We start from the raw sequence: 15,547 nt of genomic DNA on the forward strand, positions 1-15,547 counted from the left end.
AGCCATGTTATCTAAGGACCGGCTGCTTGGGATTTGATCAGGGCTGGTTTGGGAGAGAGGCAGACGCCGTCTTTTCCCCAGAACAGACTACCCTTTGAGCTCTGCCGCCACCCGGGCTGGGGATGGAAGAAAGAAAACAAAAATCCTCACTGTATGTGGTTCTCCGGAATTTAACTTGGCTCTGGAGAGGGAAAATTAAAGAGCAACACTGCTCATCCACTCTCAACGCCCTCTGCAGGCAGCAAAGCCCATTAGCACTGAGGCTTGTCAGGACTGGGAAGGCATTGGGGTGAGGACAAGGTCAATTTCTCTCCCATCTCCTCCCTAGGCCAACACTAAGGTGTTGAGTAGGGAAGTCTGATTTAAAGTCCCTTTACAAGAACCAGCCCTTTCACAAAGATGGCACTGAAGACAGAGAAGGAAGCCCCTGACCCTCCCAAAGCTGAAGCCAAAGCAAAGGCTTTGAAGGCCAAGAAAGCAGTGCTAAAAGGGTCCACGGTCACAGGAAAAAAAAGATCCGCATGCCACCTACCTTTTGATGGCTCAAGACACTGTGTCTTCAAAGGCAGCCCAAATAGCCAGGAAAGAGCGCCCCCAGGGGAAACAACCTTGACCATTATGCCATCATCAAGTTCTCGCTGACCACTGAGTCAGCCGTGAACAAAATAGAAGACAACCACACACTTGTCTTCATTGTGGATGTCAAGGCCAACAAGCACCAGATCCAACAGGCTGTGAGGAACCTCTATGACATTGACGTGGCCAAGGTCAACACCCTGATCAGGGCCAATGGAGGGAAGAAGACATATGTTCCACTGGCTCCTGACTATGACGCTTTGGATGTTGCCAACAAAATTGGGATCATCTAAACTGAGTCCAGCTGGCTAAATCTAAATATAAATTTTTTCACCATAAAAAAAAAAAAAAATAATGAAGTCAGTTTCCAAGAATCAATTGAGACAGAACGTTCTCATCAGGCTAAGCTATGAAGAAAGGAGAGAAACCCAGTCTAGTGATTTGGGACAAGGACAGCGCAACTAGTCATGTGATGAGATTTTTTTGTTTTGTTTTCCTGGCCCTTCATATATTCACTGCATACGTGGTGTGGGTGTGGTGTAGTGTAGGGTGGTCAGGGTGGGTGTTGGGTGTAAGAAATCACTTTGGGAGAAAGTGAAATGCTGAGTTCTTCCTAAGTATTTATATTCCCTAGAGCTTCAAAAAAATTCTTCTGCCTTAACAAAGATTCTGCTCTTCAACCTGACATCTTATCCTAAAAAGAGGCCTGTCGATGCAAGTCACTGAGAGATACACATGGAAAACCCCTGCATTCCATTATCCCAGCTCATTTTAGGGGACATTTCATGTTCTGTTTTCCTTTAAGTCATTAGCAAGTGAACTTGGGGACTTTAAATCAGTCTCTGATTTATTTCTCTCATCTGGATTCAGTCACCCTTTGCTATACAGTTTCCCATCCCAGTGCTACCTTTGCTTACTAGGTGGATACTTTGCTTTCAGGTAGGTTTTCCCTTAAATTCCATGCTGTTCCTGGCTGTCAGCAGACCATACAACTTTTGATCTCAAGGTTGTGCGTTCGGTCCCCATGTTGGGTATATAAAAAATAAATTAATTAATTAAAAATAATAAAAGTTTTTTTTTTTTTTAATTTCATACTATTCTCAAGGGAGATTACTCCTGCTTTTCGATACCTCTAGGCAAAGAAATGCCCTAACATTCTCACCATTAGTTGCTGGAATCATGGAAAAGCAGATCACCTAGGGAGGATCCTGTGGGTGAGAGAGTCCTGGGAATATTGACATTGACATGATAAGCAGAAGGGAGTCAGACAAGGAGTGAGCAAACCCAGCCGACAGAGGAGTCAGAGAGGACAGAGAGATCTACGAAGCAAGAACGTGTGAGGATGGGGTGGCACCCTCAAATGCGAGTGCTCAGGAGGTGAAGCTGGAGGCCAGGCATGACACAAGATGGGGCAGGATGAATTCAAGGTTACGGTCAGACTGAGTAGAGGTGAAATACAGAATCCTGAAGACATTATAGAGGATTTGAACAAAGAACATATAAAGAAGAGTTTAATAAGGTCATTTTTGGGGGGAAGGAATTCATTGCTTTGATATAAAGCAAGAAAGAAAGCATAGCTTTTGGCACATAGAGAGCATAGCTCTTCTGTAGAAGCTTATCAGGTGGTGCCCTGGCCTAGGAAGTGATACAAGAGTGTAGGGCAGAGTGGAGAATCACTCTAGTTAAGTAAAAGAATCCCAGACAGACCAGTCCAATCTTGACCAATTATCGAGCTTGTGGCCAAATGAAATCTTACAGAAATATGCATGACAATACATCAGACTCATTCAGATTTTGGATCCCTCCATTTAATATTTCATTATCCCTTTCTAAATGTCAAGACAGAGAACAGTCAACAAAGTAGTATCAAGATTGTACTAATTTAAAATTAGCACCGATATGGTTAAATACGAAGATGTTTAGTGGATTGGACAATCGTGAGCCAAAAGAGGAAAGAAAATGCCACAAAACCAACAGGAGGTCCATCAGAAACACCGTGGTCCAATTTGGAGTTTGTTGGGATGCAAAAAACAGCAGACTAGCCATGTCAAAATGGAATGGCTGGGAGAAACTGGACAAATAACATCTTACTCTGTATGATTTCTTCCAACCACATGTGAACCCACAATTATCTAAGAAGATAGATTGAGATGGAGGTAAATGAATTAACTTTTCAAGCATATGATTTTATAATAAATATTTAACTAAAACAAATATATATTTACCACACCAATTTGAATTGACTCTATTACAGTAACCTAAATTCCAATATTTAATTGGGTCTATTTCTCAACTTTGTATTCTATGGCACTTGTTGGTCTGTTAATGTGTCAATACAACACAATTTAAAAAAAAAAAAAGCATGGCTGGCTCAGTTTTCAGAAAGAAGCCACGCAGCCCAAAAAGCAAAGAAGAGATGCCAAGATCTGCAAACAAAAGCAATAATAGCTTCTATTTGACAGCCAAGCTCCCAGAAAGCTCCTATGGCAAGGGCAGTAGGTTTCTTAGTAACAATCTCACTCCACATACTTACGTACCACTTAAGATGTGAATATTATCATCTGGTAGTTCAGAAAAAAATTACATCGTTTCCAAAAAGAGAGCTATCCCATCCACAATAATATGGGTATACTATGATGCTACCTTAGTCACCAAATAATCAAGTACGTAACTGTTCCACAAGTTCAGCTTGTGTTCACACTTCTTTTTCTAGGACTGACTTGAAATTAAGCTACCAATCAGTCCAGGAGTAGAATACTTCACAGCTTACACCCATTAACAGATTTACAAACAAACAACAAAACCCAAAAAAAACCTTTTGGAGGAACTTAGCTGGCTCAGTTGGTAGAACATGTAACTCTTTATCTCAGGGTCCTGAGTTCAAGTCCCACCTTGGGCCTAGAGCTTACTTTAAAAACAAACACCACCTTTTGAAACACTTTCTTTGCAGTGCCTCCCTTTGGCCCTTTCTCCTGTCTGCCTATTCTAGATCCATTTGGTTCTCTGCCTTTACCTACTTGGTAAGTTAGGACACATGACGCAGACAGTGATTTGCTGGAATCTTAGACTTTTTTTTCATTGGCAGCCAATTCAACTCACCAAATCCTTCATCAAAACCTACTCCTAATGGTTCTATCCCTTGCCCCTCACCAGTGCCCTCTCCTCTTTCCAAACATTCACTCTTCTCAAGCTCCGCACCACAGCAGTGCCCCATCTCACTCTCAGTGGAAGGACTTGATTTTATTCCGTGAAAAATGAGGCAATCGGCCCTTAGGATTATCTACTCCTCTGCTCTTGCTGCCTCCATCGAACTGGCTCTCATTCTCCTCCTCCTATTTCACAAACATCTCTTCGTTTATATGTGATAGAACCAAAGGTAGTGGCACTAAAACTTTATCCATTTTTCCATCTACATCCTCTACAAAGCAAATTGTTCTGCATCTGGACCAAAATAATTGCATATGTACCTGGACAGCCTCTGGACAGTCAGTTGATCTTAGCTTAGTATAGCCTCATTCTGATTCATCCAGGACAAAGGAAAGAACTCAGGTTTCCATATTTGTATTAAGAAAATGGTGATTGAACTGCCAGTAGGAGATGCTACTTTCTTCTTTAATATCTATGATAACAGATCAGGTTTTTTTCAACTAACAAGTTCAGCCAGAAATTCCCAGAGGGATTAGTCTTGGACTTTAGAGGGACTTACATATGTGGATGGTTCTTCTTTTTGTTCTAACACTTAAAGAACTACTTTTTCATTACAGTTGCTATTTTGGCACTAGGCAAAACAAAAAGGCTTATTAAATCATAGAATTTCAGAGCAAAACTTTAATACTTGTACAAAACTGCAGAGACTTGGAACAAGTAAAGTCATTAACAAAGTTATAAGTGTGGTTTTTAACAAATTATAGAAGACTAGAATATCCTCAATTACATTTTTATTGAAAAATAATGTGTAATATACAATATATACATTATTTTTTAAAAAACATGTTATTGGTGAAATGATGAGCTTTCATACAAGGATCACTGAAGTTTCACTCACTCTTAGAAAAGTGGCACTTTTATTTTCCTAGGTGAACATTTTGTTTAAAAATGGAGTCTCTAGAAAGAAAAAGAGAGAAATAAAGGGAGAAAGAAAGGAAGAGGTCTTTAGTGCCCTCTGGTGAAACTTCCTGAGACTGGGTATCCAAAAAAAGTAATTCCGCTCATGAGGGAAGAAAGTTAAATAGCAGAATTACTACCTGTTCACATTTGACAGAATGTGATTTGCTGCCTTGGGCAACCTCAGAGGATGCCTTGATCTCAGGGAAAGTGTTCCAACTACTGACACTCAGCCCAGCTGAGTGAAGAAAATACTTTCTTCCTAAATTTTCATTGTCATTGCCTTCTTAAAAAACAAAAAACAAAAAACTGTCATTATATTTTAAGTGGGAGAAAAAATGTGGGAAAGGTTACAATCCAGACCAAAAAAAAAAAAAAAAAAAAAAAAAAAAAGCTAATAGGACAGCAAAAATTATAGCTAAAACTTAGCAAGAAGAGCTCCTTTAGTGGTCCCTAACTCTTAGCCCGGTCTTCATAATGACGGATATCACTGTCCTAGCCGACTCTATGTGTACAGATTCTGGGAGAAAATGACCTTTTCCTCAGATTTCAGGAAGCAGACCTATTCCAGATGAGGGCCATTTCTAAATGTAAACATCAACAGAGTCTAAGTTCATTCTCCAGACCAAATACTTTGGACTTAAGGTTCTTCAGTTCTCCTTGTAGCTTATGTGCCCGTCTATTGCTGTCACGCACCTCACACAGAATGGCAAGATCCTGGTTTGCCTGGGCATTAAGTGTTGCCTAGAGATTGGGAAAAAAAAAAAAAAAAAAAGAAGAAATGATTATAGCACACGCCAGGGGAAGAAATCGGTCAGAAAGGTTAGGCTCTCTGGCTCCTTTTTGTGAGACTTGTAGTACATAAGAGAAATCCAGTCCTTAGTTTGCTTAACGACTAACTAAAAGAAGGAAAATGTAGAGTACAATTAAAGCAGAAAAGGCGTGAGACTCTTGGCTTTCCCACATAGCAGTAAAGAAGCCATGGGACAGAGATCATAAATAATAATGAGTAAAAAAAGACACTGATATGAACATTACTGGTAAATTTGCCAAAGAATCAAAGAAAGCATCTCTTCTTTTCCACAATTGACCTTGTTTGGCACATAGCAATCATTGAAGATATGTGGATGACTGGTTAAATCTCCTTAAGAAGGATCCTGAGGCAACCTGAATTCTAAATAAAGCTGTGTTTGATAGGGAGAAATTACTTTACTACTCAATTACTCACTTTCTCCACTGGTAAAATAGACACAGTTCTTGTACTCTACTTCTTGAACGGGGAGGGATGAAGCTTTCTGCTAAGTTTAGCTAAGACAGAAGTACACTGATGCAATCAATGATTTCAATCTACTTAGTCTTCCCTCTGGTGTGTACTCACTAAACTGATTTTAGTGAAGTGTGTCTACACATTTCTCTTCTGAGGAGGCCTCATGGCCACGTCTCCTCACCTGCACCCCTTTTCTCCCTCTTGGTCATTCAGAATCAGCAATTACCTTATAGAGTATTTGCTCCAAGTCTTTCAGCCTCTGCCGGAGAATCTTAATATCTGTCTTAAAGCCTTCTACTTCCAAGATACGCCGCTTCTCCAAGGCCTCATAGCGTTTTGTCATCACCTGTAAGCGCCTCCCCATCTTGTTAGTGCGATCCTAAATATAGGGACAGGGCAAGGCATTTTTGAAGATGAGGGAAGCATTCCCCAAACCATCTGCACTTCCCACTCCATCAGAGGTGGCAGAGAATTTTGTACCTTGAAGATCTCTCTCCTCACTCTCTCTTCCTCACGAATTCGGGCAAGTTCTTCTTCTAGGGAAATGCACTGCTCTTGATACATGTTGGACAATTTTTTCTCTTGTACTAACTTATCTTTTAGGGACTGCAGGTCAGAAGGAGAAAAAAATTACAATTTTGGTAATTCAAATAGCACTTAGGCAAGGAAAGAAAGGATTTCCCTAAGTCTAAAACGAGTTAAGGAACAAGACAGCAAGGAACTTTGGAGAGAATGTGAAAGCCTCTTATTTCTAGAGGACTCTCTCAACCTTTTTCTGAAGTGTACATAGTAGAAATTCTTTAAAATAAAACAAATATCTTGGATCTGAGAAGAATCAGATAATGGAGCTCAGAACTATCTCAAGTAAGACATTACAATATATGTTTTGGGACACATTTCTGAAGTTTTTCTTTATTTTACTTTCATTTTTTTTTTAAGTTTATTTATTTTTGAGAAAGAGTGAAAGCACAAACAGGAGAGGGGCAGAGAGAGAGAATCCCAAGCAGGCTCTGCACTAATAATGCAGAGCCTGATGCGGGCTTGATATCACGAACCGTGAGATCATGACCTGAGCTGAAACCAAGAGTCTCATCAGACAGAGCCACCCAGGCGCCCCTGAAGTTTCCCTTAAATAGAAACAACAACAAATATTATATATGTTCCATCAAGCAGCCAGAAGATCTACAAAAACCTAAATCAGATGTTTCTTCCTTACACACAATCCTTCAAAGAGATACAGTGTTTACAGCTAAATTATTCTCACCAGGAATGTAAAGGCCCTAGAAGGCATCCTCCACAATTGGCTGCTGCCCCCACCCCCCAAACCATCAACCTCTTTGCTTTCCACTTCCTTCTTGCTTATTCCTCTATGACCACAATGATATTCTCCCTCTTCCCTGAACATACTTTTCTTTTTAAATTAAAATTCTTGTAAAGTAGGGTCCACGCCCAATGTGGGGCTCGAGCTCATGAACTTGCTCTACCGACTGAGCCAGCCAGCTGCCCCTCCCTGAACATACTTTAAATTTGCTTTTCCCTCTGCTTGAAATGCTCATCCCCTAGGTCTGTACAGCAGGCTCTGTACCATTTTAGGTCTCGGCAAAAACATCAGACATTAACAGAGGGTCCCCGTGCTTCCCTACGAAAGTAGACTTTTAGCAACTACATACAATCTTCATATAATCTTTTTAATTCCTTAATACCACTTACTTTTTAATAATCTATCATTTTTAAAAAATGTTTATTTAATTTTGAGAGAGAGAGAGACAGCGAGCAAGAGCTCGGGAGGGGGAGGGGCACAGAGAGAGGGAGACACAGAATCCAAAACAGGCTCCAGGCTCCAAGCTGTCAGCACAGAGCATGACATGGGGTTCAAATTCATGAACTACAAGATCATGACCTGAGCCGAAGTTGGACGCTTAATTGACTGAGCCACCCAGACGCCCCAATCATTTTCTTTGTTAATGTTTCCTTCTTACCCATTAAAGTTTTTTTTATCTATTTAAGTAGTCTCTACATCCATGTGGGGCTCGAATTCATGACCCCAAGATCAAGAGCCACATGCTCTTCCAACTGAGCCAGCCAGATGTCCCCATTCTCACCCATGAAAATGTAAATGCCATGAAGGCAGGCCTGGTCTAACTTATCTACTGTTGTAGCTCCAGAGCCTAGCCCGTAGTAGGAGTGTTATAAGTATTTGTTCAATGAATAAACGAATCAATCAGTAGTTTAATTTTCTAAATATGCAAACACTGTAATGATAACACTACTCTTTGAAAACTATTTCTTAGAGTGCTTGGGTGGCTCAGTCAGTTGAGCGTCCGACTCTTGGTTTCAGCTCAGGTCATCATCTCACAGTTCGTGGGCCCGAGCATCACATCGGGCTCTGTGCTGACAGTGTGGAGCCTGCTTGGGATTCCGTCTCCCTCTCTCTCTGCCCCTCCCCCACTCATGTTCTTTCTCTCTCTCTCTCTCTCTCTCTCAAATACATAAACTTAAAAAAATATATATTTCTTTTTACTATTATTTTTTAATGTTTACTTATTTTTGAGAGAGAGAGAGTTCACGCACGAACCAGGGAGGGGCAGAGAGAGACGGAGAGAGAGGATCCCAAGCGGGTCCACGCCGACAGCAGAGACTCCAATGTGGGGTTCAAACTTGAGAACCATGAGATCATGACCTGAACTTGGATGTTTAACTGACTGAACCACTCAGGTGTCCCAAAAAACCTATTTCTTAAGGCTGCTGCTATAACAGCTTTGGGAACTGAATGAATCTTGTATGACAATTCTCAGGTTCTTTGAAATTCTCTGAATTCTTTCAACTTTTCCAGAAAAATTAACAATTTCTATAAGACATAAGAAAACTACCTTAACATATTCATTTTGGTGATGATGATTCTCATGAATGACTGGCCAAACGTTTCTAATTTTATCTTCTTTCTTCTTACATTGCATGCTGTATTGCTTAATCTTTGACATCAAATGATCCTTTTCAAGCATCCATGACTTCTCTTTATTTTGGTTTTCAAATCTGAGTTGCAAAAAGTCTTTGGTGCTCTCATAGAGAAGTTCTTGGGTGTGATGGAGACTGAAAGAAAATACAAATGTGGACACGAAGAAGCTTACATGGCACCTATGACACATAGTTATTCAGACAAAGGGAAGATATAGGTTCTTTAAAAATTGTGAAATCCGTGAATTCTGTAAAATATCATTAACACTTTTAAAAACACACTTTACCTGGTCACTGGCAATCTTACATGTTTTACAAGACAAAGTGTACTGTACTTACCCTTGCTCACTGGCTAACAGACTGGGCTTTATAGATATTTTCCTAAATTTCAGGTTATATAATTAAAAGACCTATAGAAATATTTGCACATAGCCTGCACAAATGTGGACTATTCCCTGAGGGTGAACACAAGTTCTAAAATGTCAAAGAGTTTTGCTTTTGTTTATGCTGTGCTCCACACGTAAACTGCCTGGTATCAAATCTTATCCTTTTCTCAAGATCAACTTCCTCCATGGAGGCATCGTGGCAACTTTAAGCCCATTTAGTTTCTCTATTCTCCAAAATTCCATGTCAGTTTAAATCTCTATGCCTGTGCTACAATCCGACACTTGCTTATATACGATGCTGTTTTAACTATCAAAAGGCATATTTTCCGTTTTTTTTCTAAGTTTATTTATTTTTAGATCTTTATTTATTTTTAAGGGAGAGAGCATGAGTGGAGGAGGGGCAGAGAGATGGGGGGGACAGAGGATCTGTACTGATAGTAGCAAGCCCAATGTGGGGCTAGAACTCAAGAACTGTGAGATCATGACCTGAGCTGAAGTCGGACACTCGACTGAGCCACCCAGGTGTCCTTAAAGTTTATTTTGAGAGAGACAGAGACAGAGAGACACAGAGAGAATCTCAAGCAGGTTCCATGCTATCAGTGCAGAGCCTGACACGGAGCTTGAACTCACTAACCAGGAGATTGTGACCTGAGCCGAAATCAAGAGTTAGACGCTTAACCAACTGAGCCACCCAGATGCCCTATTTTTCTTCTTCTTTTCAAAAGATTTTATTTTTAAGTAATCTCTATACCCAATGTGGGGCCCAAACTCACAACCCCAAGATCAAGCACCACATGCTCCACCAACTAAGCTGGCCAGGTGTCCCACCGTGCGTATTTTCTAACCTGAGTGAAAGCTGATACCTTATTTATCATTTACTTTTGCACTGCTACCACCAGATTTTCAAGGACAGTACCAGCTACTAAACAGACACAAAGTACTGAATAGATTCTCGCCGACTACTGAGATTTTGGAATAGACGAATGATGTTCTATCTTCAAAAAAAAAAAATCTATCTAGAAGTTAGCAGTTCATCAGTTTAACATCAACACCTAGAAAAATACTGTATCAAATGATCAAACTGCTTGCAAAGAATATGAAATACCATGAGGCAATCACTGTAATTTTCCACTGACCAAATAATGTCAGACACACTCAGTTCTTTTCATGAGTAATAGGATATGCAGAGAAGGGGAAATAATAGCATAATGCAGGCACAAAGCAGGATAACTGTCACCAGATGAATGTATATATGTTCAGGTATACATGTATGTGTATAAAGAGATTGATTCAGTTACCACAAGGATCTCTCTTGCTTTCAACGAGTTATTTTATTCTATCTTACATTATGTTCTCAATTACAAACTGGGCGAGTAGGATCTTGTTAATGTGTAAGTGGTTTGAAAGAGACCCAAAGGACAGTCACTAATGGCCTTGGATTTCATGCCATTCAATATTCTTAGGATGATCTATCTAATGTAAGGGATTGATCATGTGCTCAGATATGTAGATGATGTTAAACCAGGATGGTTATTAATATTCTAGAAGACAATTGTAAAATTACAATTACTATGAAAATTTAAAAACACCGTTCCCTAGGGGCACCTGGGTGGCTCAGTCGGTTGGGTGACCGACTTCGGCTCAGGTCATGATCTCGCGGTCCGTGAGTTCGAGCCCCGCATCGGGCTCTGTGCTGACAGCTTAGAGCCTGGAGCCTGTTTCAGATTCTGTGTCTCCCTCTCTCTCTGACCATCCCCCATTCATGCTCTGTCTCTCTCTGTCTCTAAAATGAATAAACGTTAAAAAAAATTTTTTTTAAATAAATAAATAATGAACACACTGTTCCCTTAAAAACAGTTAAAATCCAATGAAAACTGAAAATGCTATGCGTAAGGCCAAAATACCAAAAATAAAAACGAAGGTGGAGGAGTGCTGGCCAAATGCAAACATACTGCTGTGTTCAAGGAAACAGAGCCGGCAAGAGCCAGAAGGCAGTTCCTACTCTGCAGTGGCCAGAAATCTTAATTTAAGTATCACATCCAATTTTAATCCCCATACTTTCAAGTGGAGGAAGAGGCACTAGAGAAGTTTAAGATGACAATAAAAAAAAAAATAAATAAAGCGATGAAAAACGTAACATGAAAAAAATTTTAAATGTAGAACGTTTAACACAGAAAAGAAGCAGCAAGGTGCAGTTTGATAAGGATCACCAAGTACTCAATGTTTATTGCGGGCCTATTGTGCATACAGGGCAGGACAAGAGTTGGACACTTAACCAACTGAGCCACCCAGACGCCCCAGGACCGTCCACTTTTAAGCCACTCAGAAAAATGCAAAAATCTGTCAGGTACAGCTTTCTTGAACACTCACCTTTTGGTAAGCTCTTTGATTTTGTCCTGATTTCTCTGTTGATGCACTTGTATTTCCTCAATGCGAATCCGTCTGTCCTCTATGAGCCCTTCAACTTGCTCTCGAGAAAGCCTGGTCTGTTCCTCCAGCTGAGCCTGCAGCGCTTCCACCTAGGTAGGCCAAATGGGGTGTGGCGTATCCACTCCTGCTTTGCTTCCACTTATTTATTACCTCTAAAAGCCAGCCTTGCTCCAGAAAAGTGTAAAAAGCCAAACAAAAAACCCACAAACAAAAGCACAGCAGCAAAACAAAGAAAAATCTTAAGTGTTCTCCTTTTTATTTAATGTCTTATAAATGGGGTTAGGCTACAAAAGAGCAAGCTCTGTCCACACTAAACAAAGCATCTACATCACATGCAAAAAGCTAGAAAATACAGTTTCCTCTACCCTAAGATTCTCATCTTTTCACTATCTCCTATTTTGGAATTTTAGGACTGTCTTCCTCTTAAGAACCCCTTGTTGCACAGAAATAGAATGACTCTTCTTCATTTTTCACTTTAAAAGGTGGGGCAAAATCAGTATAATGTAATTTCCTTCTCTGATTCTGGCTGTCATGACTCCAAATGGAGATACTAGCCAAAGGCAGAAACTGTCATTTAAAGCAACAGACTGCTCTGTTGTTACTCCTCCCCAGTAAGGACAGGAACTTGAGTGCAACTAGATGAAAAATCCTGGTTGCAAATGATACACAATTACCAGATGGTAATAGGATGATTCATGACTTTCCTAGGCCAATGTACCTTTTAAAAAAAAATTATTTATTTTTTGTGAGAGAGTGCAAGCAGGCCGAGGGACAGAGGGAGAGAGGGACAGAAGATCTGAAGGTCACAGCACAGAGCTTGATGCAGGGCTCGAACTCATGAGCCATGAGATCATGACCTGAGCCGATGTCAGATGCTCAACCAACTGAGCCACCCAGGCACCCGTAGAATACATGCACTTAAATAAACCGATTTACCCCCCCAGAGGTCAATCTATCAGCACAGATTCCCTAGGCCAATCACAAAGGGAATTCTTACTGTATGATAGTTTTGTTGGGTAAGGCTTTGTATATAAGCTGAAGGAATAGAAGGTTCACAATAGCGCTTCTAGAATGGCTCAAAAGAGAATAATGGTTTTAAAATATAAAATAATTTCCTTGGAAATTAGGAACAACCTATGTTTTCTTTATCACTTGATGAATAGATGTAACATGTACGTAAGAAGGTATTTATATGATAACAACGGTATGCTACACAAAGCTAAAGTTGTGGACAGAAACTGTTCTGGTCTGCCAAAATAAATTCTTTACCTGCAGGGTAAGTGTTTGTATGTCTCCCTGGTATTGCTCAGAACTTTCTTCTTTCTCTCTCATTGCTGGTTTTCTTTTGCTTACTTTAGAATCTAAAACAGAAAACAAAAATTAATCAAGACCCTTACCTAGTTTTTCTTAGCTATTTGAGCATCAACATTAGCTCTGCAGAGGAGTCTGGTTGGGTTTACCTGTAAGAGAAGAAAAGGAAGAAGAATGAAAACATCCAATGGCTATAGTAATAGTTTTTCAAATGGGAATCTCTCTAAAGGAACTATGCCAGGATGTCTTCTGGATAATAATATTCACCTTTCTAAAAAATAAACACTAAATTTTCCTTTGGAGTTGTATCTATTCTCATAAAATCTTATTTAATCAAAAAAGGTAAGGAATAAGGAAAACTAAGTCTAAACATTTGGTTGTGATTTATCACCCAATTTTCTAAAGATGGGGATTTTAAAAATAAGCAATGCTAGGACCCTGCCTGCACCTGCCAGCCAGAGGCCATTTATCGGTGGGGTGGAGCAGCACTTCCCAGGAAGGGGGGTGCACAGAGCAGGACCCTTTAAGGCATCAGGGTTTAAATCCCAGCCTAGCACCAGGGAGGCGTCAGAGTCAGTAGAGCAGGACAATCCACCTCGTTCGGACCCATGTGGCACTGAGAGGAGGCCCTTTGGTGGGGTGCCCAGAGCAGGACCCTTTAAGACATCTGGGTTTGAACCCCAGATGAGCCCAGGCATGGGAGACTGTGGAGCAAGAGAGAGGGGGGAAAAAAATAGCCCCACTCCCACTGTGCAGTACTGTGAGGATGGCCTGAACAGAGTAGTTTGGGACACCGGGGGTCTGGGGAGGAGAGACTGGGATGTCACCATTTTTCTTCCCATCACCAACAAGGTGGGGCCTCAGGGAACCGACAGAGGGCCCACAGTGGAGGCGGAATCCGCCTACACCAAACCACGCCCCTCCGCACCTGGTAACTGGGTGTCTACCTGAGCAAGATTGACACTAACCAGACCAGACAGCCTCTCCTCCAGACCAGTGCTGCCACCAGTTCCAAGGCACCATCAGATATCAGTCCAGCATTTTTGCATTTTCTGATTTAATTCTTGGATCATTCTTATTATATGCATATATGTGTGTGTGTGTGTGTGTGTGTGTGTGTGTGTGTGTGTGTGTGTGTATTTACACCCATACACATGTATACACACACACATATATATATGTGTGTGTGTATATATATGTGTGTGTGTGTGTGTGTGTGTATATATATATATATATACATATGTGTATATATATATGTATATATGTTTTCTTCCTTTTCTCCCTCTTATTTCTTCCCTTCTCTAGTCCGGTTATTCTGTATTCTGGTTGTTAGTTTATTTAAGCGACATATTTAATCTATTCTCTTTATACCTGTTCTATATCTCCTTCTTTATTTTCTTCTCTCTCTGGATTAAGCCATATAGTTTCTCTGCCCAGTTAATTTTCTTTTTTCCTTTCTTTTTCCCCGCCCCTGTCATTTCTCTCTTTGTACAGGACAGGGCCTTTTCCACCACCACTGCCCCCTGACCCCCTTTTTTTAAAAATTTTTTTTTCCAGGACTACTTCAATGAACAAATCAAAGCACACCTGGCGGAAGGTCCAAAACATCACTATGAGTAGGGAGATAAAGCAACCAGAGTCACAACAACAGAGAGCACATAACACACTGCAAAAAACACCTCCTAAAGGGCCAGGCCCTGGACAGTATATGACCCCTCTTTAATACAGTAGTGCTCCCAGGTGCAGGACACATAACAAGCTTTTAAAACACGTAAGGGACAGAAAACTAGCCAAAATGACAAAATGGAAGAATTTTCCTCAGAAGAAATTCTGACAGCTGAAGAGTTGATAAAAACAGATATAAACACTATATCTGATCAAGAATTTAGAATAATAGTCATAAGATCAATCGCTGGGCTTGAAAAAAAGCATAAAAGACAGCAGAGAATCGATTGCTGCAAAGACCAAGGAAATAAAAAGTAGTCAGGATGAATTAAGAAATGCTAGAAATGAGGTACAAAATAAACTAGATGCAGTGACAGTGAGGACTGAAGAGGCAGAGCAGAGTGTAAGTGAAATAGAAGATAAAATGATGGAAAAAGACCTAGCCAAGAAAAAAGATAAAAAAATTCTAGACCACGAGGAGGGAATTAGAGAACTGTGATTCAATGAAACAGAATAATATCTGTATCACAGGAGTTCCAGAACAAGAAGAGAGAAAGGGATGGAAGGTTTACTTGAACAAATTATAGCTGAGAACTTCCGCAATCTGGGTAAGGAAACAGACATTGAAATACAGGAGGCACAGAGAACTCTCTTCAGATGTAATGTGAATCAATCTTCTACACGACATATCATGGTGAAATTGGAAAAATACAAAGATAAAGAGAATTCTGAAAGCAGCTAGGGACAAACAGGCCTTAACCTACAAGGGTAGACACATAAGGGTAGTAGCAGACCTATCTACTGAAACTTGGCAGGCCAGAAGGGAGTGGCAGGAAATATTCAATGTACTGAA

General features: G+C 40.4%; 1 protein-coding gene and 1 pseudogene across 3 annotated transcripts in view; one reads left to right on the forward strand and one right to left on the reverse strand.

The window, feature by feature from the left end:
• Nucleotides 1-399: 399 nt before the first annotated feature.
• On the forward strand, nt 400-909 carry LOC122224093 (annotated as a pseudogene).
• Nucleotides 910-4,413: 3,504 nt separating this feature from the next.
• CCDC77 (coiled-coil domain containing 77) overlaps nt 4,414-15,547 on the reverse strand; it is a 30,760-nt gene continuing 19,626 nt past the window's right edge. For all 3 annotated transcript variants that reach the window (XM_042945472.1, XM_042945473.1, XM_042945474.1), the window contains 6 exons: nt 12,988-13,079; nt 11,659-11,807; nt 8,818-9,037; nt 6,428-6,553; nt 6,174-6,326; nt 4,414-5,424 (listed from right to left, as the gene is read on the reverse strand). In XM_042945472.1, coding sequence (XP_042801406.1) covers nt 5,278-5,424; nt 6,174-6,326; nt 6,428-6,553; nt 8,818-9,037; nt 11,659-11,807; nt 12,988-13,079 — 887 coding nt within the window. In that variant the 3' untranslated portion in view covers nt 4,414-5,277. The remainder of the gene's footprint in view (nt 5,425-6,173; nt 6,327-6,427; nt 6,554-8,817; nt 9,038-11,658; nt 11,808-12,987; nt 13,080-15,547) is intronic.

This window comes from Panthera leo, chromosome B4 (assembly GCF_018350215.1).
Source record: "Panthera leo isolate Ple1 chromosome B4, P.leo_Ple1_pat1.1, whole genome shotgun sequence".
NCBI classification, from domain to species: domain Eukaryota; kingdom Metazoa; phylum Chordata; class Mammalia; order Carnivora; family Felidae; genus Panthera; species Panthera leo.